General features: G+C 39.4%; 3 protein-coding genes across 8 annotated transcripts in view; 1 reads left to right on the forward strand and 2 right to left on the reverse strand.

The window, feature by feature from the left end:
• The window catches only part of LOC110380171 (uncharacterized), a 44,651-nt gene extending 35,968 nt beyond the window's left edge, over positions 1-8,683 (reverse strand). Inside the window, exons 1-18 of one of the 2 annotated variants that reach the window (XM_064035840.1) lie at positions 8,341-8,683; positions 7,900-8,016; positions 7,276-7,385; positions 6,607-6,742; positions 6,173-6,292; positions 5,967-6,069; positions 5,527-5,650; positions 5,034-5,150; positions 4,526-4,678; positions 4,163-4,252; positions 3,865-3,955; positions 3,358-3,445; positions 3,073-3,162; positions 2,864-2,938; positions 2,451-2,553; positions 1,690-1,994; positions 863-1,130; positions 271-471 (exon numbers count right to left, since the gene is read on the reverse strand). In XM_064035840.1, the coding sequence (XP_063891910.1) occupies positions 271-471; positions 863-1,130; positions 1,690-1,994; positions 2,451-2,553; positions 2,864-2,938; positions 3,073-3,162; positions 3,358-3,445; positions 3,865-3,955; positions 4,163-4,252; positions 4,526-4,678; positions 5,034-5,150; positions 5,527-5,650; positions 5,967-6,069; positions 6,173-6,292; positions 6,607-6,742; positions 7,276-7,385; positions 7,900-7,972 (2,247 nt within the window). In that variant the 5' untranslated portion in view covers positions 7,973-8,016; positions 8,341-8,683. Of the gene's footprint in view, positions 1-270; positions 472-862; positions 1,131-1,689; positions 1,995-2,450; positions 2,554-2,863; positions 2,939-3,072; positions 3,163-3,357; positions 3,446-3,864; positions 3,956-4,162; positions 4,253-4,525; positions 4,679-5,033; positions 5,151-5,526; positions 5,651-5,966; positions 6,070-6,172; positions 6,293-6,606; positions 6,743-7,275; positions 7,386-7,899; positions 8,027-8,340 lie in introns of both variants that reach the window. The other variant, XM_064035839.1, reaches the window with a different exon arrangement.
• A 329-nt stretch (positions 8,684-9,012) lies between these two features.
• On the forward strand, positions 9,013-22,647 carry LOC110380173 (uncharacterized). 5 transcript variants are annotated; one of them, XM_021340064.3, is made up of 10 exons: positions 9,013-9,248; positions 13,383-13,551; positions 14,337-14,422; positions 14,844-14,962; positions 15,352-15,565; positions 17,367-17,494; positions 17,806-17,909; positions 18,169-18,273; positions 18,662-18,784; positions 19,856-22,647. In XM_021340064.3, the coding sequence occupies exons 1-10, from the start codon at positions 9,099-9,101 to the stop codon at positions 19,933-19,935; spliced, it is 1,278 nt and encodes a 425-aa protein (XP_021195739.3). In that variant the 5' UTR covers positions 9,013-9,098; the 3' UTR covers positions 19,936-22,647. The 5 variants fall into 5 exon arrangements, with proteins under 5 accessions (XP_021195739.3, XP_049694121.2, XP_021195740.3 ...); XM_021340065.3 differs by having other exon boundaries at positions 9,018-9,248; positions 15,352-15,514; XM_021340066.3 differs by lacking the exon at positions 9,013-9,248 and adding an exon at positions 12,071-12,827 and having other exon boundaries at positions 13,368-13,551.
• A 62-nt stretch (positions 22,648-22,709) lies between these two features.
• Positions 22,710-25,295, reverse strand: LOC110380181 (uncharacterized). Its single transcript, XM_021340077.3, has 5 exons — positions 25,019-25,295; positions 24,562-24,731; positions 24,020-24,162; positions 23,533-23,714; positions 22,710-23,126 (listed from the first exon to the last, which is right to left on the reverse strand). Exons 1-5 carry the CDS (start codon positions 25,132-25,134, stop codon positions 22,736-22,738), a joined length of 1,002 nt encoding a protein of 333 aa, XP_021195752.2. The 5' UTR covers positions 25,135-25,295; the 3' UTR covers positions 22,710-22,735.
• Positions 25,296-27,234: the final 1,939 nt, after the last annotated feature.

Genomic DNA, 27,234 nt, shown 5'->3' on the forward strand with positions numbered 1-27,234 from the left:
CCATAAAACGTGAGCCAAATAAAAAAAATATGTAACATCTAACGTCACACAAAGAGATGACAGATAGTCGACATGAACTGTTACGGCCGTTTATTCAAGATTACTATAGACCAGTGGTCTATGATATTACATACCACCATTATGGTTACACTTGCCCTTTCTCGCGGGTTCACCGGGATCCAAACTTAGTTTCGTAACCGAATAAAATATGGCCCATGTCATCCGTGTATATCTTAGCTTCTCAAAAGTGAAAGTTTTAAAATATCTTACCTTAGTCCTCTCTCGTTCCGTCCTCTCTCGTTCCTTCCTCTCGCTTACTGGCTCCCTGTTTCTAGCCGGCGCGGGCGAGGGAACCTTCCTAGGAGAGTTATCCCTCTTACTGCATTCGCCATACTTGTTCGCGTCATCAGTGTCTTTCTTAGAGCTGTTGATCTTGTGCACTGATTTCAAATGCACTCTTTCGGGGGAGTTCTGGGAATATAAAATTTATTTAAATAAAGATTAATAGCGTAATTCTGTCAATTTTGAAATAATTCTGTTAGCTTTTGAGAGGCTTGAAAGTTAAATAAGCAGTGTAACTAGAAACCTTCATTCTAAGAAACCTGAAAGTATTCATTCATCTTGAGCAACACTGGAAATTATAACAACAACCTCTTTATAATTCGTGTCTTATTTGTGAGAACCAATTTAGATGGTATGGAGAACAAAACAAAATGTATTGCGATTTAATCAGGTCGCAAATGAAGCTGCTAACAAAATCTGACCCCTTATTCTCATTAAACTCTTCCCTAAAGCGAATGGACAACATGATCTTTTTAGGGTCAGGTGTTATTTTCCTATAGAAAAACCAACAGCAACTCACCTTTTTCTTCTCACCAGAATCCTCTAACATCATAGGCGACATAGAATTCGCGGATTCTCTATCATCTACTTCTAGATCCTTCTTCATGGCACATTGTATCTTGCACACTGGCGTCATCTGGTTCAAGTCCACAGTCTCGAGGTCTGTTCGGGTGGAACTTAAACACTCTTTTGTGCAGACTGAAGTCTTTGGAGTTTTGGGCCGGGCCTTTGGCTTTGGAGAAGGCTCCTCAGATCGCTTCGTTGGCATCGGAGATGGTTGGCTTTTTCTGTGCATAGACATTGTGGATGATATGAATAGGAAGGGAGTGAGTGTCAGTATGACGAGTGACAGGGGAAAATGGAAGAAAATACATATTGCGCCGACCCCAAGTAATATTTGGGAACAGCAAGTAATATTTGGCAGGAGAAAGAAGAAGACATTGTGGATGAGCTTTGAGCATGAGTTGTCGGAGACTTTGTAAAATATGATGGACTCAAATTTTGCACCAAGTTTTAAGATGAATTTCAGAAATTAAGGCTTTAAGGAATGTTTTGATTGATTGAAGGATAATGCTTCACAAATTATCATTTTACTGGAATAGCTAATATGTGAGTTCATGGCATATAAAAAAATAATTACTACGGCAAACATATTTAATTTCTACCTTTGTTTATAACCTCCTATTCCTCACTGAGTAGGTATCAAATTTAATCCAAGTCGAATCGATGAAAATGTATGATTATTCATTTAATAATTTGTTTACATAACTTAAATCCGTCATGAAATACTTAAGACCGAAAATGACTTATATCAACCAACCCTCAAGCTACAGTAACAACACTAACTTGTGAGCATCATGCGGGTGTTGCGGCACGGCTTGCACGTGTTCGTGCGGCGCGTGCTCGTGCGACGCTTGCGCGTGTTGCACGTGCGAGGTATGCGGAGCTTGCGAGGTGTGCGGAGCTTGCGAGGTGTGCGGAGCTTGCGAGGTATGCGGCGCCTGCGAGGTATGCGGCGCCTGCGAGGTGTGCGAGGCGTTGCGCGGCGTGTGGTGCGGCGCGCGGCGCGGCGTGGCGGCCTTGCTGCGCCGCAGCGTGCTGCCGCCGTGCGGGCTCGCCTCGCGACTTATTATCACGTGGGAGGATGCACACTGTGTAGACCACCAGTTTTTAACAACGGCAAGGTGTGTTTCAGTATGTGAACTTCCTAATCAAAATGTGATGGTATCCTATATCCAATGGGTATAATACACCAAAACTTTAGGGGTATGAAAAACAGAGAGAATGGCTCTTCAGGTATAAGGTACTTGTCCAAAGGTAAAAGGATCTTGCAACCAGAAGGGTGCTGTGTCCAATCTGGATAGTTGTCGGGTCGGGTATTCGGGTGTCGGGATGTTGCATGTACTTCTTTCTATTTTTAGTTTTTATTGTCTTCTACATAATGGTGTATTCAATAAATAAATAATCTCATCTGAAAAATATCCTGACGATGGTAGGCGTGCTCTTATTGCACGCACAATAACTGTATTCCTGATATATATACATACAGAAAATATCTAAACAGATGAAAATTTTAAACGGAATTAAATACACAAAAACATACATACCGTTTCAACGCCTTCTACCATGGTACGTATATCAGTTTCTCGCGTGGGTTTCGGTGCCCGCGGACGCCCCGCATGCGGGTCCCGCATCAGGGGACGACGGGACCTGAATGCGTTGATATATTACTACTTCATTGCTAAAATGGTTCTGCAGATCGAGATGGAATTTGGTATCCTTGACCGACTTTTTTCAGGTGGAGCACGTAATTTGCTAACGATGATCCTTTCATATGGTTACAAACGATTACAGACGTTCATGCATTGACATAAGGTGGATTTCCTAAGGCTTTTCCTAAAAACGCTGTTTGGGCACAAAAAAGTACCACTGCTTTGCTCAAATCTACTACATAAAACTAAAAATCACCTTACATAGCAAAATACCCTACACCTTAAAATAATGGTTTCTTTGGACTCACCTTGGAATGCCCATAGAATTGCGCTCGGCTGCCGCGTTTGCCACTAAGGTAACTAGGCGATTTGGTACTGAAATCCTAGAAAAATTTCGAAACATGTGATACTTATAGCATGTGATATATATTCTAAATTGGACCTAGTTATTCAATAAAAGTGCTATCCTAAGTTAAAATTTCCAGTGAATGTTTTAAATATAAAAATAAATACTAACTTTCTCTGTGTTTTTGTTCCGTCAGAGTGTTTCTCAATTCCTCCGCGTTTCAGATTACTGGTCCCATTGCTCCCGCGCTTACTTGAATTGCTGTGTAAAAACATAAGATTCAGGCTCAAGTTCACCGATAACTTAAACGTTACTTTTATTAAAACAACTTTTCTCGATGGATTTCAAGTCAAGATTTTCTTCAAACAACTGTGCACTTTGATTTTGAAAATCCATGGTAGACAGAACTTGGGTCCTAATATTAAATACGTAACGTTATGGTGTATGAACACTTACGTGTGGTTATCCTTGGAGGTAGAAGACTTACTGTTCAGATTGAGCCTCAGCGTGTCCAAGGAGTACATTGATAATTTGCTGTCTGTACCTAGGAAACCAGATAATCCTTGTAAATATAGTTATACCTATCACCATCATCATCCTACACCTATACTAATATTTAAAAGCTGAAAACTGAGTTTGTGGAAAATTGTTTCAGTGATAAGGTCATGGCATACATGAACAGCACCGCCCGGCAGCAATAAACTTGTAGTTAGAATTTAACTCCTTAATCGTATCTAATATAAAACATTTTATAACATCAATTTAGAAAGTCAACGGCGGGATGACAGCGAGCATGCAGCTACCTTACAACAGCTGGCCGTACCGTTCATGTACTTAATGACCTTAAGATACCCTTTTTATCGAGGAAGGGGCAGGACTTTTTACCTAGGAGCGCGGAGTAGTTCCATATAGGTAATTATTTAAGTAGCTATATTGGTCGAGGGAAACTAAACGTTTTCTTACTAGTCTTGGCATTGCTCCTGTTGTTCCACATGGCTCCCAAAGATCTCTTCTTCCCTTTATTCTTTGCTGATTTCTTCGAATATCTTATATTCTGAAGGAAACATTAAATGATATTTTATAGAGTATTTAGGCAGTATATCATGTATGTATATCAAGACGTGGGTAATGGCTAATAAACATACATACTTTTCTTTACCCTCTACTGTAAAACCACTCTAGACTCTATTTTATGTCAAGCTTATTTATTTACAAGATAATGGTTAGATAGTAATTAAAACTTATCTTAATAAATACTTACCATATTCTCAATACTGTTGAGAAACTCTTCGCATCGGAGTGCGTATTCGTTAACAAATTCATCCAATTTGTCGCACGTGGTTACCATTTCCTGACAAACATATTAATACATTACTTCACAATCATGGCTTAGCGTTTTGAATGATTACAATAGTAGGCCAGTTGTTTGTCGAGCAGTTGAGCGTAATAAAAAAACTAGGTAGAACATGACTCCATGACTTCAGAGGTAAATGGGACTCGACTTGACGGGGGCACTGCAATGCCCCTTCATCTTGGAGAGGGAGAGACAATAAGGCACTTATTGTGAACAGATTTTTTCCCGTTTTTTTTCCTTCATATACCCATGATGATATGCTACACCTACATCAGTATACAAGTCCACAGCGGCCGCGAAGTCCTTGGGCGGCGGCACTGCGCGGCACATGTGCGTGGAGTCGCGCACGGCCGCCAGCAGCGAGCCCAGGCTGGCTGCACTCTCGCGGACACAGCATGTTGATGATATCGACTTGTGGAACACCTTGGAATGAAGCATTATTTTAATTAACTCCTTTGGCAAGTGAAGCAAAAGGACTGTCTTTTTAAGACACTTCCCCAAAAGGAAGTTCTTCTTTTTGGTAGGAAATCATCAAATGACTCCTCTGGCTGTGACTACCAAGCCTGCATTTCACGCAGTCCCAAAAAATCACTATGTTCGTATCAATTCGGATTTTTAACCCACTAAACAGGAGCCCTACTGAAAGAGGCATCTTTTATTTCCATCATAGTTCTGAAGCTGTCACAAAAAATAATGACTTTTTGACCTACAAAATCGGAAGTGAAATAAACTGGCTTTCTTAAATGTAAACAGTTTTATTAGGTTCTGGAACACTTACCTGAAACGACTGCAACATGTTCTGATGCAGTGACACAATCCTGACCATCTGCGATTGGAACTGAGTGTGCTTCGCAAACGGCAGGCTCTGGCTGTTGTTACGTTTTATATCGTGGATCTAACGGAATAAGCATTTATATAAAAGAAGAATAACTTCAAACACTAAATGGCTCTTTCCATTACAAACTTTTGCACTTTTAAATGGCGGTTTAAGACCAAACTGTCCTTGAATAATTCCCAAGTATTTAGTGTCCGTTTGCTTGAACTCGCTAATCTCAGGAGTCTTAAAATAATTTTAACGTCAGACAGAGAGCCTTTTTATTGAGGAAGCGTGAAGCAGAGTGGTGCGGAACCGGGCTGAGCTAGGAAAAGACGTAGGTGTTGTAGGTGCAAGAGAAGCTATTTTATTCGGTGTACGCAGAGTACGCAAGAGAGCGAGCAAAACCGCCGTCAAAATCAGGACACCTACCTATACGACACACATTCACGCTTACCTGTCTCTGCAACTGATACATGTAGATCCTGTTGAATCTCGTGCAGAACTCTGTGGAGCGCTTGATCATACGCGCGATGTCGTCCGGCTCAGCCGACAAAATGTCGCGACGGTCTAGTGTCGTCCTGGTATGCCACAAACAAGTACAAATAAAGTTCACATGTCAGAGCTTTCAAAGAAGTTAAATGTAATAATTTATGTAAGAATTAATAATTTATGTAATAATTTATGGAGAATATTATGCTTAATTTATCTGGCCCAATGAAGCCGATCCCGAAATAGTTGAGAAAAGGCTCGGATGATGGATCTGGCCCAATGAAGGTCTTAAGAGTGGGTATGATTAATAGTTTTTTTCTAAATTAAGGAACCTCTAGTATTGAAGCAGTTGCATGGACTCTTTATTTAGATACAATAACTTTGTACATAGTAAGACAGACTAACATCAAAGCTGTTAGTTCCTCATTGATCTTCATTCTAAGATCTCTCACTTTGGCGCAGTAGATGCTGCTCTCGATCACATTTGTCACGTTCTCTGATGATTTACCTGTCGGAAATAAGAAATACATACATTTTATCCTATATTCATTGGTTAAATTATAAATAATGTATATTAATGTTATATTGAGTGAAATAATATTAAAACTTACTGGAAGTTTTTTCAAGGCTAAGCCGCCTTTCTGGAGACTCATTAGCAGAGGGAGATATCTCGCGCACTGTGGGCGGACTGGCGGGCGGCTCGGGATTACTATTCGTGGCTTCTTCTTCACCTAAGAAGGAAATGAATATTGAACACCTATATTTACATAAAAAAGTATGGAATGCTGATCAGTCTTATAGATTTTGATGTATAAGGGCCTTCGCTGCGTTAAGTTACGACCGACGCTAAACCACTTAAATCTAATTTCATTCATTACTCGCACTAGTCAAGAAGTGTTAGTGGTACAAAGCAAAATGAACGTGATTGTTAATTGAAATACAAGCTCTTCAATACGGAAAATATTTTAATGAATATCTACAACGAAAGACTAAACGAAAACCGAAAGACGAAGAAAAAAAACTGATCGCATAACATGTATCTAACCTGAAGGTTCATCATCAAAAATATGGAACATTTCGCAGTCTTCCTTCTCGTCTACGTCATCAGCGAACGTCACCACACAAGTGTGCTGTCCATCGTCTCCTGAGGAGTTGTCTACACTGGGATGCTGGACCACGTCCTGGAGAAATAAGAAGGGAAGGGCTCTTGCTCAGTTTCAGCTCAAAGAAGCCGGATTGACTATGCACGGCACGGCATGACATAAATTTCATTATTTGGAATTGATGCCATAGCAGCAGCGTAAGAATCAGAATAGAACAGAAGATTTCTGTCAGTAGGCAGCGGAAACGCCAAGTATCTAAGTGGCCATTGGCTAATTACATAAATTATGTGCAGTGGCCAATAGAGCATGGTGCAGGCAGAGACATAATAATTGATGCAAAATGCAAACATCTACATATTAACACCATTTTCGAAAAGACGATTGCCATAGTTGACGATACTTTTCTAAAGGTATTACTAGCCAACCGCCCCGGCTTTGTACCTGATAGTAGTAGTAGTAAACCTTCCTCTCTAATCACTCTATCCATTTAAAACAACAGCTTGAAAATCGGTTGCATAGTTTTGAAGATTTAAGCGTATAAAGGGATATAGAGACAGAAAAAACGACATTGTTTTATACTATGTAGTGATGTTAAAAAGCTGTCTACCTACCTTCGGTATAAGGTCTTCATCAGTTTCCTGAGTCATTTTCATCAATTCATGTTCCATTATTTCTTTCAGACAAGATTCTGGTAACTGATCCAAAAACTGGTAAGGGTCATCTGAAATATAATATTTTACTTACCTTGGTACGACAATTGACAGGATAAAGATGAGTTATGTATGATTATAAGTCCTTCATTGATAGTAGCATATAACGCAGTGATTTAGGTCCTATGATAAACAAGAAGCTAAAGTGTATAAAAACATAATGCAGTGCTGATTTTACTCTCCATTTTTACATAATATCAAAAACATAAAGAATTTTCAAGAGACTAGGTACAATGGGATGATTTCGAGGATTAATCGAGTCAGATTATTTTCTATAGGAGAATTCTGATGCATGCCACGGCGGGAACTGAATGGGAAAAAGCCCCATTCCCGCTTTGCTTCAAACGCATTAGTAGGCAGGCAGGAGAATCATTTATTTTACACAACAAAATCCAAATCCAAGAGTCCCATTAAAGCTCTGATTATAATTTGGGCTCTCCTACTTTACAGCAAGCACATTTGCGACTAGCGCCATCTACTACTCAATATTAAAATCTGTTTACACAGCGTTAGGTCACAGCTTACCATTACAGACTCCTTTGACGATATCCTGTTCCTTGACGAAATTGTCCCATATTTTCTGCTCGCGTTGTTTCATGCGCTCCCGGCGCGAGCTCCGCCACGCCCTCTCTAGTTCGCCGCCTTCAATATACTATAAGTTCAACTATTAGTCAACAGATGGCGTTAAACTAAGCTTTTTAAAATGTACTTAAATAATTTACTTTACGGAAATAATGTAAATAAGTAGCTGTTGTATCCCAACTTTCTTTATGTAAAATAAAACCATAAAAAGGTCGGTTGAGTAAAAAGTAAAGAAATGTCATGGTAACTAAATATTTTGTTCAGAAATGACTACGAAGTTATCGAGGCTTTCAAGCTTGTTGAATTTTGTCTTCAGAGCTTCAGCAATTTAAGTAAGTTTAGGCTCATAAAATAGAATCACAATTGAGAAGAAAACGCACTAACCTGCAAATCGGCCAAGTCAATTTTGTTATCGGACATAAAAGAAAATCCTCTTACGCAAGTCTCCATATCAGTTCACCATTTATATAAATCACACTAAACAAGAGTATAAGCACAAAAATACGATATAATTTCCGGAAAAATCCTAAACATTTAGATATACACTATTCGCCATTACGAATATTATTGTGTAAACATTTGAATTTGACAAATAAAAGTAAATTGTAAATGTCAAACGCGGGGTCAACGCTTTCACTGATCAAATAAGTTTTTAATAAAGTTTCGTGTTGATAATAACTTCATTGGAAAAAGTATATGAAGCATAAGAATTTTACTATTAATAAAGTAAAGTATGCCAACATGTTAGGTAATAATTACGTTAAAAACTAATAAATAAAAGCCAATTAAAATAGTAATTTCATCGCGTGATTACTTTGCCCGCCATGATGTCATGCCACCGTTGCTAGGCAACGCACTGTTTGTTTTACAACAACAAAAAAAAGCAATCACAAAAACTGTACACAAATCGAGAATTATTTAATTAGAAAACCGTTGTAATATTTTATTTAGTTTTTTTTTTCTTTGTATAAAGTGCAATTCGTTACATAAAAAAATAAAGAGTACTTTTTTGTTATTTTTGAAATGAAACAGTCGGTTGTAAAGGTTATGTGCTAGTGATAGGTGCGAGCTTTGGTTGTTTTTGTGAATAGTGTAATTAGTTGTTGATAGTTTGTGCGTGGGTGAGCCGTGGGTCGTGCACTATGTTATTTAGCGCGCGACCGCCGGCAGACATGGGGGCGCCGCCGCTGCCGGCTCCACACCCGGAGGCCCGCCACTTTCCTCAGTGGAGCAGAACGGCGATATTGACGCTAGCCAGTGTAGCTGAATCTGAAGATGATGTTATAGCTCAGGTTTGTTCTGAAGTTTCTCTTCAACATTGTTCTTAGTTTTTTTCTCTCATCATAATATCTCCATGTCACTGGTAGGTATTTTGTGAAAAAAAAGTAAGTACTTATCTACCCATGATTTTGGCGTAAAGTAGAAACTTTTATAAACCCCAGCGCTAGCGTGATGAAGGTACTTCCATACCTTAGCGGAATATAGGGTGTAAGTAGAGGCAGAGCGCAGAGGCATTGGACACGTATTAATAAGTGAAATTCAATTGTAAAGGTCAGGGTTGCATACCATCCACATATTTCCTCATTTCAACTGCTATCCACCTACATCATTCATCATCTTCAGAAATACCCCTGCCTACACAACTTAAAGTACTTTCACTAAGTATACCTACATTAAGGCGTCGTCCTAATTGGGAGCGATCGTACGATGGCGCGATGCGTTTTTCATCTAAGACGTCGTCCTAATTGACAGCGAACGTACGATGACACGATGCGTTCTCGTCGTGCGATGAGTTCAAACATACAGATTTCATCAGAGTGTCCTATTTGAACCTCGCAAGTGAGATAGTGAGATCGTGAGATGAAAAACGCATCGCGCCATCGTACGATCGCTGTAAATTAGGACGACGCCATACACATAGGAGACGTCTTAATAGACAAAATACGAATAGGTACCTACTACACACATCGTTTTGAACTTGGATCCACAAATAGCATCACCGATGGGATCGTAAAAGGTCGCTCAAATGCGCGATTACTTACAGGTCACTTAATTAACCTGTGGAAATCCTGAAATAGCCCGATGTCCAGTAGACTGTGATGACACATACATTTTTTCTAACCCTTTACCCTTTAGTACACGAGAGCAACTAGTGACTTGATTTCCAAAGGTACTCTATCAATGGTTTCCAAAGCGTGTGTATAAGTTATTATGAAGATTTTATCACCCGAAATGAATGAAATAACTAAGTTGGTATGTAATACGTAACGGAGCTCTGATGCAAAACGAAAAAAGAAAGGTTCGAGATTTGTTACGGCGGCTTATGCCTGACTCGGATCGTACGTGCCGTGAAATTTTGGATGGTAATCCTCATGCGGAGCGTGAAGGTTGAATATCCATCATATAAAAGCCACATTACATATTTTACGAATATATTGCGGAAAAATGGCATGAAAACGATCAAAAAGGTTTCAGCTGATGTGATATTTCTAGGTTTTGCTTTATCATGTTGGTATGTATGTCTGGAAATACGCAATAAAAGAATGTCTGTGCCACTTAAGCTGAAAATTGGTGGGGAGGTTGCTTAGACCCGGGAGAAGGACATAGGGGTCACCATCCGGATACGGGAAGCAGTTATTTCGGTAAACGGGTGAAACCGCGGTCGGAAGCTGGTTTTAATATAAATGAACATAGCAGCCGACATGATCCATAGCTCACGAACTTTACAACTCGTCGAAATGGTTGCATGTCTGCTGTAATATTGCAGGTCCATTAAATTAATAACATGAAGCGCTCGCTCGGAATCTACCTAATATAGTTGTTTTGAAACACCGGAGGGTTTATCGTGATGAACTGACCTGATATTGATTAAATTAAATGGAAAATATTTTTGCAACGTAGAAAGCTTGATAACAACAGCATAGTTTGCTTTCGACGAATCGTCCATGAATCTCCTTTCGCTGTATTTCACACAGTTATACCCACGTGCAGGCAGTTCCTAAAACATCGCTATAAATCACATTGTCCTATACATCTTCATGCTTGATTCAAATTGGCTCACATGATCACATTACAGTATGATGCTACCTATAACCTCAGAGGTCTAAGAAGAATAAGGCTACCAAATGTAGGTCTAAAGAATAGTGAACAAACACCCTTATTCGGAATTTGGACCCTTTGAAACGCACTTTTGGTCTTGGATGATCTATATGAATATAAATTCAGCCTTTGTCGTATCTCAGACGACAATTCTGCAAAAGGATACTAGTTTTAAATTGCACAACTTGCAAGTCAAGGTGTTTTCCTTAAAGACAAAGGATCGAGTTATTTACAAGGATTACCTCTTACAAAGAGATAACAAAGAAAGACGGCTGACTAGACAAATGTTTGTGGAAACACCATCAATAACAAACACTTACTGAACATATTCCTTGGAAAACAAGTTTTAATGGAAAACTAATTAATTGAAATGTGTTCTCGGAAAAGCGCCTTTTATTTTTGGAAAGGATGGACGCGGTACAGTCAATTTCGTTGTTATTAGGAGGAAATTGAATGGAAATAATGGCCATTACTTTGGCGAATAAATAGAATATTTACCTACATTTTTAGAGGAGAATTTCATGAATTTGGACAAGTGCAATAATTCAAAATCAGCTCTGGTATTATGAATGATAGATCTGAAATCTTACTTCCATTAGCCCTTTCGCTCTCCTCTGAATAAAATAGCAGTATATTAGTTAGATCTTGAGGGTTTTATCATTGTGCCAACAGTTTAATGTTCCATACGTGTTCGAAAGTTTGCACTTTCTCTGGTCGTTAAATAGCTATTTTTATTGCATTAAAATTGTTAGTTTAGTGACGCTGGTTGGTATCTCTACATTGAGTACCTATTTAGCGCTAGGGATTGTTTTTTACACATGTTTTAAATGTGTAAAATTGCTAAGCTGCCTACATCCCTACTTCATTATTGTAAAAACTAACTTAATTATAGAAAGGCTGTTTTTGTTGAGGTAGGTAAGAGCATAGTGGCGTGTGGAGTTCAAATAACCGGAAATAGCTAAAACTAATCCGAGAAATAAACTCCTCGGGTAAAACTAGTGGTGGTCGAATTGCGTAACTATATCCGGGTTTTGTTAGCATTCTAACGATCATTTCGGGTTAAGGTCGCCGTAAAAAGTTACATATTATTCCCAAATCCGTATGGTGAAATTAAGCTATTAGCTAAGACTTGTGTGACACGCCATAAAGCCATCAGAGGAGTTGGCAGCGCGCCACAGCCAAATAGTGACAGAAACGAAGCCCGTGAGTCAGCGGTACGACGCGGAACCTGTGTGCGGCGGCGCGATCGATAGACACTGCACCCTCCCCGCGCCGCGCGCCTGCACCTGCCGGCAGAGCCCACGGCCCCAGCGAGCCGTCCGCCACACGACAAAAACACGCGTAAAATCCTCCAAAAATCGACAGAAACACCAAGAAACAGTGCTTTCCTCCAAGTCAATTTCACCATTAGTAACCAGTTCAGTGGTTCAAGGTCGCCACGGTCGACGACCCCGGTTAACTTTAGGAGAAACGTCTACCTCATAAAGTATTAGTCGAATACGCCGCTGTTTATTATTTGTGTTGATCTGTGAAATTTTATTTTTAATTATTACGTGTAGTGGGCAAGGTCGTGGTGCGTTTGCTGTGCACAAATGTTGAATCTTTATCATTGGAAACACGCGCGTGCTCCGCGGCGGTACACAACAAAGGAGGTTGCGCTAATCGCCTTTTCCTGACTTCTTATTGCTTTGCTTTGTGGATGTGAATTAATCTGGTCTGCAGCGATGGCGTCTAAAGTCCTGGTGCCAGCTGCTCCGTTCACGAAGCTCCAAGTAAGTGTATCAATTTGTTAATTTGTATTTAATTTCTCATGTCACCAGCGCAAATCTTGCGTCGGAAATAGATATTCAGCCAGATACTCGTTCGATTTCAGTTGTATCATCTCTCTACTAAGTATTACGTTTGTTATGTTTTCGAGCGAGTGTCCAGTATAAATAATAAAATTGCCGAGTCACGGAGCACAAAGAGCTACCTTCCGGTCATTGACATTATAGGAAAAGTAATTATGTATATGAAATGGGCTTTTCCCATCACCTGGCTATGGGAAATCGTTACCGATAGGGGTAATTTAATTGCAATTAAGTGTTTCCGTATACCGTTCCGAGGTTCATAATTTATTTATCTGAACAAAGAGCTGTCTCGTTTATTTAATTTATATAACTAGGTAAAGGAAGGTTGTGCCGTGTGAAATTATGTTATGGATATGAGGTAATACCTTAATGAGGGTAATTTAAGTATTATTACATAGGTATACTCAACACAGAATATATAAAAACATACCTGCCTCGTAAAAATACAACCTAACAAATTAGACCCATCATTTGCAGGTGAGCAAGTCACCGCCGGAGCCTTCGAGTGGAGGATTCATCATCGGCGGGGATCCTGTCGCCAGGGTCGCGCACCTGGAGCATAGCGTCAGGTTCCTGCAGGAGCAGCACCGGCTCATGCTGAATGGGCTACATAGCGAGATTGAAGCGCTGAGGGAGAGGAATAGAGGTAAGCAAAAGTAACTCTTTAAAAGTCCAGACAGGAAATAGGTGTAGGTACCTTTTGTATAAGTGTACCTTATTACTTATCAGGTATGGATTTTGGGCCTGGTCTTAATTCTGGTCAGTGAGAATCGACATATTTCTTTGCATAAGCTCTTCTGAGATGCAGTCTTGCCCGCATATATGTAGGTTTGGAAAATCTTAAACCGATAGTGTGAGTGAAGAGTTTTTACTGACACGGATAAATATGAATTCGATTACATTGCACATTATGTGGTTGCTCCCTGCCCTTCTAATTATACATCATAACGATGAACCATCGAAACAAGTGGCTCGCCAAGAATATGACAAGCATCACAAAATAAATGGATAATACCGAGGACATTACCCTGAATAACTCTTTAATACTGCAAGTTCGAAATGCAATTAAAATGTTTATTTCACCGAAGGTTATAAATTCATCTATTTTTGCCTCGTTTAACCAGTGACTCATGCGCACTTAGCCAAATGATCTAAACAATGAGGTAAACTGGTTCGTTAAACAACTTGCAACTATTGCCATAATGACAAGATTATTTACGATGACTCAATGAGTTTGCAGTGCAACTTTACTTTAGCAATCCATGAATTTAGGTACTTGCCCACATGTAAATGAAATACATGCTCGTCGTCATGTCAAGTCGATGTATTTTTGTTAAGATTTTTATCGACCAATGTTAGGTCCTTGCCTTACATTACAAAGGAAAACCCGTATTCGTTGAAAGGATCTTATAAAAATATTGTTCTTTCCAGATTTGCAGTTCCAACTCATATTCAATAAAGAATCGTCTCCCAAAACCAGTTCGCCTGCAGCCGAGGAAAATACCGAAAACAATGAGGTAATTTAACGAGTTCTTGCAAATGTTATACATTTTAGAACCTACGAGTACATTTTGTTTCCTCATACTAAGCTTGTTGATGTTTCAAAACAAAACACCAATTAAGTAAGTCTAGTTACGTAAAAGAGCAAGTTAAAAAATAAATGAAATAAATTAGATGCTGAAAGAATTGTATATATAAGTAATAAAATAATGATCTTAGATAAGCTAATTATGTAAATTTTTTCACCCAATTCGTGCATCACAATTAAAATTATGGATGTAACTGTAAAAATCAAAACACGCACATATATTTGGCGTATTGCTTTTATGATCAAAGAATTATGCTTTTAGTTTGCATCAAAGTTTTCTGTTAAAGGTCCTTTTAAAATTTTTGGAACTTTACTACATTGTTTGCTCATACCATAATGATGATGTCCAGACGAAGCTGAAACGCGAGGTGACCCGCTTGGAGCAGGAGGCGACTGCCGCCCGCGCCGAGGCGAAGGCCGCGGAGGCACGCGCCTGCCAGCTGCAGCTTCTAGTTGATGCACAGACTGAGTATGAATACCTTTCCATACCATTTTGGGTCTTTGTAGCTTTAAGAAAAAAGGAGACATAAGACGTCCAGATACCTATGTGTTTGTTTTAAACGTTTTTTGTTTCCTTGGTACAAGGCCATTGTTACCAACCCCTGAGGACCCTCTCCTGAGGTCTCTTCCTTTGCGTACAATGACACATAAGGACATTTAATCCATGTTATTTTGGTATTGTAAGTAGGTACCTACCTAGGAGTTACCTCGGTTGAGGAGGTCTGACATACAATCGCTTCATACCTATAAAACAGCTAGTGATTATCGGCAGCGTTTTATAAGTAGAGGCTTCTGCCGACCCCAATATACGTAGATATGTGGAAAAGGCTAGGCAGCTGATGAGAGTGGATGGCACAGGAAGCTGCGCGCGCTGGAGGTGTCGCAGTGCGCGTCGTGCGGCTCGGAGGGGGGCGCGGGGGGCGCGGCGCAGGAGTCGCGCGCCGAGCTGCGCGCGCGGCTGGGCGAGGCGGAGCGCCTGGTGCGGCGCCTGCGCGCCGACGCCGAGCGCCAGCGCAGAGAGGTACCGCCGGGCGGCGCCGTCACTAACCTCTTGTTCGACGGCCACGCTCACGTACGTGTCGCACTCGCCCCGCAACACGCACCACGCTCCGCTCCCGACTACTTCTGATCCTTGCCATTCCACGAAATGAACCAACAAGTTTCTACCATGTCTCCTTTATTGCCCCAAAGGATTACGAGTTAACTTTAAATCGATAGGCGATATCCTCGCTTCAGAACGAGAATAATTGAATTACTGCATACATTTTGGTGTAAACTCACCAAATAAATCAACCATGTTATGGTAAAGCCATTTAACGGTCAAAATGAAGAGTACGGCCAAAATCTAATTAGTTAGTCGAACAGTATTTGTCAGAAGACAAAGTAAGACAGTTGAAAATCACTTTGAACTATCTAAACATATCTGCAGAGAATCGAAACATCCTCAATTTTTAAAAAGGATACAACAATATCATCTATGTCTTTCAAGGTCCCCCTGATCCCTTCCGCTGTCCAAGTAAGTCCTACAAATTCCCTTGGAGTTCATAAAGTGGTGGTGTTGTTGAGGCTCGGCGTAGCAGCCGCTTGGCGCGCCGACGTGGACGGGATCGCGTCACGCATACAGTGCCCCAGCCAGGGAAGGGACTAGCAGTTAGGGATACCATTTGGATGTTGACTCACCCCTTCACTTGATCAGAAGCGCGTACTTTCCAAAAGGACCTTCGTTCAGTCTAGAAGAAGTCTGATACCACTTTGATCTTTGGCCTTTCCTGGCAGGGGTATAACTCCAAAAAGTTAAAGTATCTTAACCTAGTTTTTGGCACAATAATTTCGCGAGAGTGATGTTTTAGTTGACTACTAACCCCGCATGTGTTAGCATCTTTGTTTTGTCCCGTCCTCGTATGCGCTTTTACAATGATTTTAGCTATAATTTGATTTAAGTAGTCGTGGAAAGAGGTTGCTGTTTGAACTGTAAACGGAATTATGGGAACAGCACCTTCTAGGACACTTTTTGAGGTTGTTTGCTCTTCAGGAGATCTAGCATTTTTTGGGCTAAAATCAAAACAGTACTCACTGGAAACGATATTGTTCACGAAAAATTTATGGCATATCCCTGGTGAGCAAGCAGTCCGCTTATAATAATTTAAATGAGACTAAGGGCATTCTGACCATGGCACAGTACAGTTAACATTATGTGAAACCATAATGGAATGTACGGGATAACTGCTTTATGTGTTCACTATATTTTTGTTTGAATTAGTAATGTAAACAAGTCTATTGATAGCACTTTCTTCTTCCTAAGCTCTGTAAAAATTAAATTGTCCCCTGGTTAATGTGCCCGCGTACTAGACAGCCAAAATTTCTTGACTATTGCATACTTTTCCTTTTACTAGCCGAACTATATGTTTACTGGTTCTCAGTGGTCTAGTTGTAGGAATTTCTGCACAAATAGCTATGTTAGCTAGGAGTTATCTTATACCTAACTTTAAGAGATTCGGATCCCTACTAATATTTAGAAAGAAAGCACGGTTTGGGTGGCAAGAGGCAAATTTGCACTGTTTTGTATGACTGAATCACAATGCACATATTTTGGTGGATTTGCTAGCACTTTTACACAAACGTGGGCGAAATCGAAAACTTCAAGGAATAATCATACAGAAAGGTTTGAACTCTTAACGGCCTTTGAAAACAACAAAACAAACTTTGACAAATGAATTAGTGAGAAGACCAAAGTCTTCTAAATCCTTTTTGCCAAGCCAGCAATTTTGGACACCCATTTATAAGAAACCACTCATTCCAAAAACTCACCAACTAATTCTGAACCCTATTCTCTTTTAAATAAAGGTTAAACTATCGAATGCGTTTGGCAACAGTTACAGTGTATGAAGAATTCTTTGCACGCGAGTCTGCGAGCCAGCGGGCTGGACGCGTACGGCTACCAGAACAATTACCACTTCCCGCCTGTCCACACTCCTGACTTTTGGCGAGAACCGCTCAGAGAGTGAGTATTTACTAAATACTTTCATGTAGATTACTATATAATTTACATGAAATTAGAATTTGGGTGGGTAATCTTGAAAATGCACTTTCTCCGTTTAATCACCTAGCAAGTCCTTGTGTCAGAGTTTTCTCAAATCCGCCTGACAGCTTCTGACGTGGGATTGTAACAACGACTGCTACTGAGTGTCAAATTGCCACCGTGTTCCTTCTTACGCTTTCGCGTTCAAGAGCCACAAATGTGTGCCCTCTCAAAAGGGGTCCCAAAAGCTTTCTTCTCTTCTGAATTTGTCACAAGTTCGTCTAAAATTGCAGGGAATTCAACATGGTGGGTTCCCGAGGGCGAAGCACGCGGCGACCGCTCACACTGCCAGAACTCTCCGGACAACAAATGCACCGCTCTACCGTATATGCTAATAGTAAGTATATTTTAGAGACAAGTTTTCGCTGAACGAGGATGAGTTAACGGCTAAATTTTCAATCGTCCGGAGACCACACATATTTTCATCACATCACGAGGAAATGAGGGGAGAAAGAGAGGGCAGTTTCTTTATGAACAACAGAAACTGTGACATATTAAAGAAATCTCTGGAATTGTAACCTAAGAGGGCCCCATTTGTTTAGGGGGCATCTAAATCCCTCAAGAAAGTTCTCTAATGAGTTCCTTACCAATTTCAGATCATACACGTCCCAGAGCCAATGGTTACGACAAGAATAAAAAGACCCAGTCAGTGAATGGCGAAGCTGCTACTACCTCTCCTAAGACTCCGGAAGAACCTTCAGGTATGGCTTTTTGAAAGATTTAGACCGGTTTCACTGGTTACCTATAAAGTGTCAGTCGGTTAATGCTCTGTCAGATAAAGGCTGTTAATAATTTGTGCCAGATTTTGCTATCCGAGACCTGTGAAACTAAAAGTTATAGTTTACCTGTCAGATAAACCGTGTTCCTGATAGGCTATAGAAGACGAGCAGTAACCATTTGCAAAAATGAAAATATTACTTTTGAGTGCATTGTATAGGGCTTAAATAATTTCCCCAATTTTAAACCATTTTCCATGTCAAAAAATGGTGAGATTTTGAGTCCAAAGCTAAACCCCGTTACAATTTCTTAGAGCCATGCACAACAAGTGAGTTATAGAGTTTTTATTTTGCTTTTATTTTAATATTCCAGAAAGCCGAATTAGATCAATATACGCGAGTGATTTAGCGAAACACGACAGTAGTAAAATGAACTCTAACGACATGTACCCAGAGGTGAAAATGGTTGTCATAAAATTATTGTCACACTGTCAGGGTGAGGAATTAGCACGTTTTTTTTTATTTGATTTTGGCTTTTATACTAACTGCAGCCTGTGATGTGGTTCATGTGGGCTATGAAGTAAAAGCAAAAGTAGCAAATAAGAATTGTTTTTTTTTTATTATTTTTGCAATAGGCGGGTATAGGTTCTCAAATTGTTCTAAGATGGCGGAAAATATGTTGTTGTATGTTACTGCGAATATTTTGGTAATGTCAGAGTAATGAATTGTGTATAAAACGATGATTAGGGATGAGAAGGGAGTAAAATGTGAAGATGAAGTGAATGTTGATGTCATTGATTTTTGCGGCAACTGTACCTATTGTGTTTGATAAGGGGTTTGATAAAGGATTTGAAGGCTGGCTGTGTGCTAGTTTGGTTGTTTTCAGTTGAGTTTTTATTTTAATCTTTGATTTATATAGATACATATTCAGTTTTTACTAAGGGCCGCCGTACACGGACTGCTCGAGCAGTTAGCGGCTGAGTGAAATACACGGACCGCTCGAGCGGTCGGCGTCGACTGCTTGAGCTGTCGGTTGTTGACTGCTCGAGCTACGACCCAACTGCTCGAGCAGTCAAATGAGAAAACAGACGCCGCGAGGCCGCAAAGGGCGGGGGGGAGAAGGAAGTCGGAGAGCTGTCGACTGCTCTAGCGCAGTCAACGGCTCGAGCAGTCGGTGTATGCCTCGCAACCGCTCGCGAGCGGTCGACGGCACGATGGAATTTCATCATGCAGTTGACGGCTTGAAGCGGTCGCGACTGCTCGAGCAGTCGTGTGTACGGTAGCGAATGAATGACTATAGTTCACTGCGCGGTCGCGGCTTTAAGCAGTCGGTCTCAACTGCTTGAAGCAGTCCGTGTACGGCGGCTCTAACAATTTTAACTGGCTTGTTGTGCATGCGGGGTTTTACTAACGATGTATAAGTAATGCATACTTGTATTTGCTGGTCGCCCCCTTCTTCTTCAACACAGTTGGCTGTTGAAACACATAATTGGCGAAGGGTGGGCGATTTGTAAGAAGGTGGGCTTTTCAGCGGGATAGCTACTGTATGTGACTGTTCCCCCCGCAGTGAGCGGCGCGTCGTGCGGCGCGCCGGCCCCGCGTGCCCGCGCGCGCCGCCAGCCGCGCCGACACGCCGACCACACGTAATGACCACAACTCCCACGCCACCGCCCGAACCTCGATGTCTACACTATGCCAGATTCTTGTCCACTAGCTTTGCTTGTCCGAAGGCTGTGGCGACTACACTATAGGTACACTCAACTTTTATTAAAAGCGCAATACATAATCTATGTTCTTGAATGTTGGGTAGAACGATATTTTGCATAGACTATTCATCGTATTCCATCAATTTCATAAAGAATGAAAAACTCGTATATACCAATGCGCATGCGCAAGGCAACACTAACTTCGGAAAAGTAAAGTTATTTGACGAGAACTATATCAACATACATCACTGAAGACCATTCTACTATTTACATGTTAATGTCAACATAAAGGTCATGTCCAGTGTTATATTTTAACAACCACTAAACATGTTATCCATACTACAGACACTATCCATAATATCTAATGAGTTTAATAACTCTATATTTTTAATGGGGAACGCACATTTAACAAAGAAAATACAAGAGAGTACAAAGGAAATAGAAAAAATGCTTGGAAGCTCAGGTAAAAGTGTGAAGCTATCTTTACTCCAATAGATGTGCGTTCACCATGAAAGTTATGTTATATATGGTATATCTCCATTAAATCAACAAATTACTTAAGTACCTACATATGTACTTGTCAAATCTTTAAAACTTACTGAAAGCATTTTCCGCGCACGTAAAATGCTGGAACAACGAACATGTTTTGGAATATCATAATTTGCATGAAAATTATGTTCGTATGAATCTATAAAATATCAATATAGAAAGACTGAAAGACCAAAGTAACGTCATATTTTTAGGCACCAGTCTAACAAACAAAACAAAAGTTGGTGTCTACAAAATCCAAAGCTAAAATTCGACACCTAAAATATATTGGCTAGTCAATTTAACAAATTTTAAAGATTAAAATACAAATCTCTCCATGAACTAATTGACCAACAAATTACTATCGTAAAATTGAGGACCTATATAATACTTATTGTATGTACCAATGTAAGCGCCTCACACACTAGACAAACTCAATGTAGAATTCGGTTTAAAAAGCATTCAACTATTTACTACTTAAACGTAGCAATTTGAGGGTGTGCTATATCTCCCATTATTTATAATTCAGCCACTTAATAAAACCTATTTTAGCTACCAACTGTCTTTTTCTGTCAAGCCTATGACGAAAGACGAAAAGAGACAAAATCTAAAATGGCGGATGGCTGGATTATGAATAAGGTGATCGATATTTATTGTGTTTGAGGCGCTTTACATAAAAAAAAACCTCACTATGGGCTGATCAAAATGTCTCCAAGAAATTGCAACTGTAGTTTCAATAACAGCCACCTAGTTAGACTGAATATGACAACTGTACCACTTATGCACAAGTTCACTGACATAAATGTTCGATTTTCTTAAAACAACTCGTTACTTTAAAACTTTGAAAATTCATAGTTAGCAGGTGTTTTAAGAAAAGTGTCGTTTATGTAGTTGATGAACTTGAGCCTTTAGACAAATAGCGTAACAAATAATCGACGGTTGGGCAACACTAAAGGATTCAATTACTATGGTATAATCGTAATCGCCTTCTGTAACGGTAATATATTACTAACTCGTAGTTATCGTATAGCCTCAGACGACCGTGTTGAACTGGAGCCGTTACTTAATGCTGCACGGAACACTCACTGTCTGAAAATATGTAACTGTCAAACTTATCCAAGATGGCGCTGACATTCATGGCGGCCATCTTGATTCTTTGACTTAAAATTACCTAATACCCTGTTATGTACCGAAAACGTGGATTTCGTGAACTGTAATTACAACCTACAGTTCGCAAAATCATTCATCAACAAAGCCCTGTTATAGGTACTTCTCTCAACGAGAAGTATTATTATAGAGAACACCAATTACCAATTAATGAGTATTTAGAGATATCATTTTATAAGCATACTTATGTGAAAACGCATGATCTTTTAATTTTCCGTTCACAATAAACTTGTCTTTGTCAATTACTATTATATTGTGGCGTCAGAAAATTAAAAGGGCATGAACACATGCTATGTGAATATGTTCCCGTGCAGCATTATGGACGCGCCCTTAGATTTTGCTCATTTGTGATGTAAAGTGCAATTTTGTACATACATGTAACAGTAAATTTAGAAAAACTTAGTACTTATGAGCAATAATGCTACGTAATAGTTGCTTAGTGTTACGTCTCTTTCTTTTATTATAACGAATAAAAAGGACGCAAGACGAACATTGGCGAGTAGGTAGAAGTTTTTCTTTATTAGAATGTACAAATATTTTCGTTGCCTTCGGAATCCAGTGAGATATCCCAGTAATAATACTGCCATTAGCATTTATTTTCCACAGGACACGGATTGCGAACTACGGCATAACGGTATGATTATGTACTAAAATATAAAGACTAAAATATTTTTAGCTGAATTTAGAGTTATTATTAAATATAGTTAAAAATGATCTGCGATTTTAATCATGTTTAAAGTTTAGATAAACAACGTTTTTTATATAGTTACGCAGTTGTCCGCCCGATTGCCGTGTAAGTGTGAACGGTCCTCAACGCTACATTTGTGAGAGTGATGTAGACCTACTAAATGCTATATTTGTAGCCTTATCCATATTAATCTAATTTATTAAATAATACTATTAATTATTATATTTGAATATTATAATTATTGATATGATAATATATTTATTGCAAATGCTATTTGTTTTATTGAACCTACAAACATAAAAGTCAAGCAGAATAGATTTAAAATACCATAGTTCAGTAAAAAAAGTCTTTATTTAAATCACCGCAATAATACTGCAAAGAATTCATGATTGCTACAACACTTATAAGCATTGCCTAAGAACCACAATACAGAATCGCTCACATTTTCAGTCTCCATCAATTTTTTTAGCACATTAACCTTATTATTAGCCAAGAGATTGCTTAACACTATGCTAAATACTTCGATACAGTTCAAATTCGCTAGGAATCTAAATAAGTACACAATGTTAGGGTTTTCGATAGATTTCTCGATACTTACACCTAGGTATCGTAAGATCTTGAGCAGAAACTCTTCAGTGATGAAGTGGTTTGTGAAGTCTCGGTGACAGGACAGTATGAAGAGAAGCTGTGAGGATGCCGCCATCTTTAAATTCGGGAGAGTCTGCAGGATTCGGTGGAGATACTCCATTCTGAAATACGGAATGTTTATGGTTTTATTAAGGCAAGTAAAAGAGACACTTATTCTCTAGACTTCTTCAATATGTACTAATCTAAGCCACAGAGTGAAAAAAGTATGCCTGGAACAACATGCTTCATGTTTAAAGATCTTTGATATACATCTGTTATCATTATGCTTGAGCAATAAATAAAAGAATGATTCTTTAACTTACATCACTTTGGAACATAATTTTGACGAGCATACAGTAGCTGTTTCTCGCAGTTTCACTATGTCCCAAGAAGAATTAACATAACATCAAAATATAGTAGCTTCCTAACAGTGAAAGAATTTTTCAAATTAGTCCTGAAGTTTACCCCAGAGCTTAGAGCCTTTAGGGTACAAACAATTAAGCAACAAAAGTATAAAACTTTAAATACCTGAACTCATCCCGCAATTGATGAGCAAACCGCACCAGAGCGTACAGCACACCCTCCCTCGTATCCTCATTATTGCTGATGAGCAGATCCGTCAGCTTGGCGATGGAGCCTTGAGACACCAGCAGATCACACGCCTTGGGCCCGGAGCCAGCCAGGTTGCCTAGAGTCCATGCACTGGTCACCTGAAAGAATTAGAAAGGATATCAGATAAAAGTTACTTAAAATTCAGGAATTTCATGAAATGGTCAGATATTTTCTTCAATTCAATCGCCCTGCTCTTTCATAACTCTCTTAGTTAATTCAAAACAACAAGATTGCTTGGTTGCTAGCTTTTTACTTTTCCTAGTAGCTGTGCAAGTTTCCTCGTTTTACTAAACTATCAGTATTAGAATCTTGGGTGTCATGTGATTAATGAATTTAAGATAAATTAGTCAAAGCTGTATGCTCCTACCAAAATTAAGCAGCCAGTATAATGTACAATACTTACAGCATACTCAGTGGTGAGATTATCAAGGGCGGCAATAAGATATGGGCCGGCAGCCTTAGCCACGGCATATCCAGCTCTAGCATCTCCGAGGGCCAGGTTACAGATGCAGCCCACTGCCGCACACTGCTTGTTCGCTTCATGACCTGGAAAATATTACAAAATGTTGTTTGAAGGTTATTTGCTGTACCCTAGTAGGATGATGTATAGGGAACTCTGTAAGTATGTACATTATGCAATAAATTAATAAATAATGACACAAAAGGTACCAAGAGTTTTAAGTTAATACCTAACCAATATTTTTTAAGGCTTTCAATAAAGTAACTGCCAATCTCATATAGTTCTTTGTTTGGCTGTGAGCCATTTGATTGATTTTTTAATTTTTTATTAAAAAAAATGTAAAATCTATTCAAGATCACTCGCATTTGCAACAAGCAGAGCAGTTATTTACAATTGATCATTGTAGAATAAAACAAATGATTTCACAATAAGTTGATAGATAGTTAAATTCCAATTAACAGTCTTAAAAAGCTGATATTTCTTACCAGTCATTTCCCGCACCAAGCCTCGGAGAGCTCCATGAGTATGTAACACCACTTCAACGTTGATAGGATCATCTATCAGGGCATTCTTCAAGGTGTTGAGCTCCGGCAAGCTGATTGGTGCTTTAGTCTTCAGCTTATTAGCAATCTGTGTGATTGTGTCTGAATTTGTGCTGTAGAACATTATAATGTAAAATTCAGAAAAGGTCCGTAATTTGCACAGTCTACTGCAATTTTTTTGGGTGGAAATGCTATCGCTCAGCAGTAAAATCATAGTTAGGCCTACTAATAAAGAATTGAGCATAAACTGCGTTAAACTGGTAAGGGCGCAGTTTCGAACAAAAGTGCACTATTGTGACAAAGGAAATTAAATTGTAACTTGGTATGCAAGGTTTAGGATTTCAAATATAATGGGTTTTTATATATTAATTTCCGTGTAATATTGTTGAATATTTCTTACCGCAAAGAATGCATAGATCGCCGTACATCAGCCACTTCGTCTCGATGCTTTCTTCTGTTCAACACCAGTGTATTACGACTTGTTTCTCTTATATTTTCAATCGCTTCTTCATCCATTTTACGTATTTTGCTGTTTTACTTAGAAATAAACATATTATAAAAAAAATATATCTAAGCAAATCCGAGCAATTTGCCGAAAAAAATAATAACAAATAGCGAGTGACAGTAACTGCTGACCAAAATCCGCTGTCACTGTCAGCAAAATTATTGATCGGAACATAAGGCTTTTTACAGAGAAGTGATATTTAGAACAGGGTCTTTTCAGTTACAGGCTTTAAAGGAAGAATTTATACTCTAACTGATCAGACTCAGGAAGTCAGGAGTCTGCAGATGCAATTTCTGATAGATAGATAAAAGTTTTATTCAGCACAAACAAGACACAATAACAAATAAAATAAAACAAAAGCTGGGTAAAAATAAAAACATGCTAACAGAAACTAACGTTGCAGTATGTGTTAAGTTTGCACCGAATGGGAGTCCAGTTCAGCATGTGTCAGGTATTCTACCTGACGCTGGTATTCCACTAGATCCCAACAATGACGTACGGACATCGAGTACACAGAACAATAAATATCATTAAGGTGTAATTAATGCTCAGCACTGTGTGTGTTTGAAATAAGTGTCAGGTAATGAATAATTCTCCATCAAGATCCAGCGTCTTTTCCCAGGTTCAATTCTTTATCCAGCGTGAGAGGCCTTGAGAAGAAGTCTGAAGTAGGATGCTGTAAGAAGTTTTAACGTGGTAGTTGCAACCTTATCTTTTGATGAATAATTCCCGTAACTCACGGAGTCACGAATCCCACGGCACGCCTCTTGTGACAAGACCCTCGGCAACTAAGTGCGTAGGTGTAGCATTCTATATTGATGGCGCTTAAGTACAATTGTTGGAACTGGGTGTCTTCAGAGCCAATAGTTTTTTTTATTGTTACCTAAACTCTGAATCAAATCCTAATTGATGAATGTACTACTTATTCTACCTGAGTGGATTAGGTAACTTAACTACATACATTTTTTTCATCTCATGAAACTCAGTGTACTTACCTACTTACCGATAACCCATTTATGTACCTAAGTAGTTATAGACACCAACACAATACAGAAACCTGAATAAGCTCAATAACAAACTCTTATCTCGAGGGATTTTCTCCGCGTCATCAATAGCGCCTACTAATCACACGGATTGATGAATTACACGATTTGGCTCTAGGCCCGCAACGCAACCAATAACATTGAGCCACCAAATACTCTGTATTCTAGGGTCGCAGGGGCTCATTTTAGCTTGGTCGTATTACCGATGAATGAGGCTTTTCACTTGCCATTAATCAATTTAGTGGGAAAATTCGTTTAATCGTAATCGTTTGTGTTGAACCTCCATTTAGGTTTTATTTACCAACGTATCGCATTTAGAAATAAATAGGTCCTATAGCTACATTTTATTTGCCGGTAAAATCGTTGTAGGTGCCTACCTATTGATATCTTCATTACTGAATAAGATGCTGACTGGGTGATTTGAAACAAGGTTATAGAGATAAATAAATATTTGAGACTATAGTTGAATGGTATATTTACTTACAACACATTAATAAAACATTCACAGACACAAATCAACAGGAACATTAGCCTGCCGTACTTTGACCGTATGGCAGCGAAACATGGGCTGCAACCAAAAGGCACATACATACCATCCAAGTTGCCGAAATGAAGATGCTGAGGTGGATGTGCGGCGTCACTAGGCTCGATCGTATTCGTAATGAATACGTGCGAGGAAGTTTAGGGGTGCGTGATGTCGCAGATAAGTTGCAGGAGAATCGGCTACGGTGGTACGGCCACGTAAAGAGAAGACCACCTGATTACGTGGGAAATTTGGCTCTGCAACTTTCCATCCCCGGTCGAAGATCGAGAGGGCGCCCCAAGACCAGATGGCGGGACGTAGTGTCGAAAGACATGAAAGAGTGCCAGGTGTCCGAGAGCGACGTCATGGATAGAGCGAAGTGGAAAAGAAAAATAAGGAAAGCTGACCCCACCACCATGTGGGATACATAGCAGGAAAGAGAGAGTACTTTGACCTTATTTACAGGAAAGCAGAATGTCTTCAGCATCTTTAAACTACCATTTTTGTGGTCGTTGATGGTCAAGAAAATTGATGATGTAAAACTG

The sequence above is a fragment of the Helicoverpa armigera genome, chromosome 8 (assembly GCF_030705265.1).
Source record: "Helicoverpa armigera isolate CAAS_96S chromosome 8, ASM3070526v1, whole genome shotgun sequence".
NCBI lineage: Eukaryota > Metazoa > Arthropoda > Insecta > Lepidoptera > Noctuidae > Helicoverpa > Helicoverpa armigera.

Excerpts from the sequence above, each read along its gene's own strand:
- LOC110380173 (XM_021340064.3), top strand. The coding sequence starts at position 9,099 with ATGTTATTTAGCGCGCGACCGCCGGCAGACATGGGGGCGCCGCCGCTG. Across the intron at positions 15,566-17,366 it reads TGTTCGACGGCCACGCTCAC|TTACAGTGTATGAAGAATTC; the intron begins GTACGTGTCGCA and ends GTTTGGCAACAG. Across the intron at positions 17,495-17,805 it reads TGGCGAGAACCGCTCAGAGA|GGAATTCAACATGGTGGGTT; the intron begins GTGAGTATTTAC and ends CTAAAATTGCAG.
- LOC110380181 (XM_021340077.3), bottom strand. The coding sequence starts at position 25,134 with ATGGATGAAGAAGCGATTGAAAATATAAGAGAAACAAGTCGTAATACA. Across the intron at positions 24,163-24,561 it reads CTTGGTGCGGGAAATGACTG|GTCATGAAGCGAACAAGCAG; the intron begins GTAAGAAATATC and ends AATATTTTCCAG. Across the intron at positions 23,127-23,532 it reads CAATTGCGGGATGAGTTCAG|AATGGAGTATCTCCACCGAA; the intron begins GTATTTAAAGTT and ends TCCGTATTTCAG.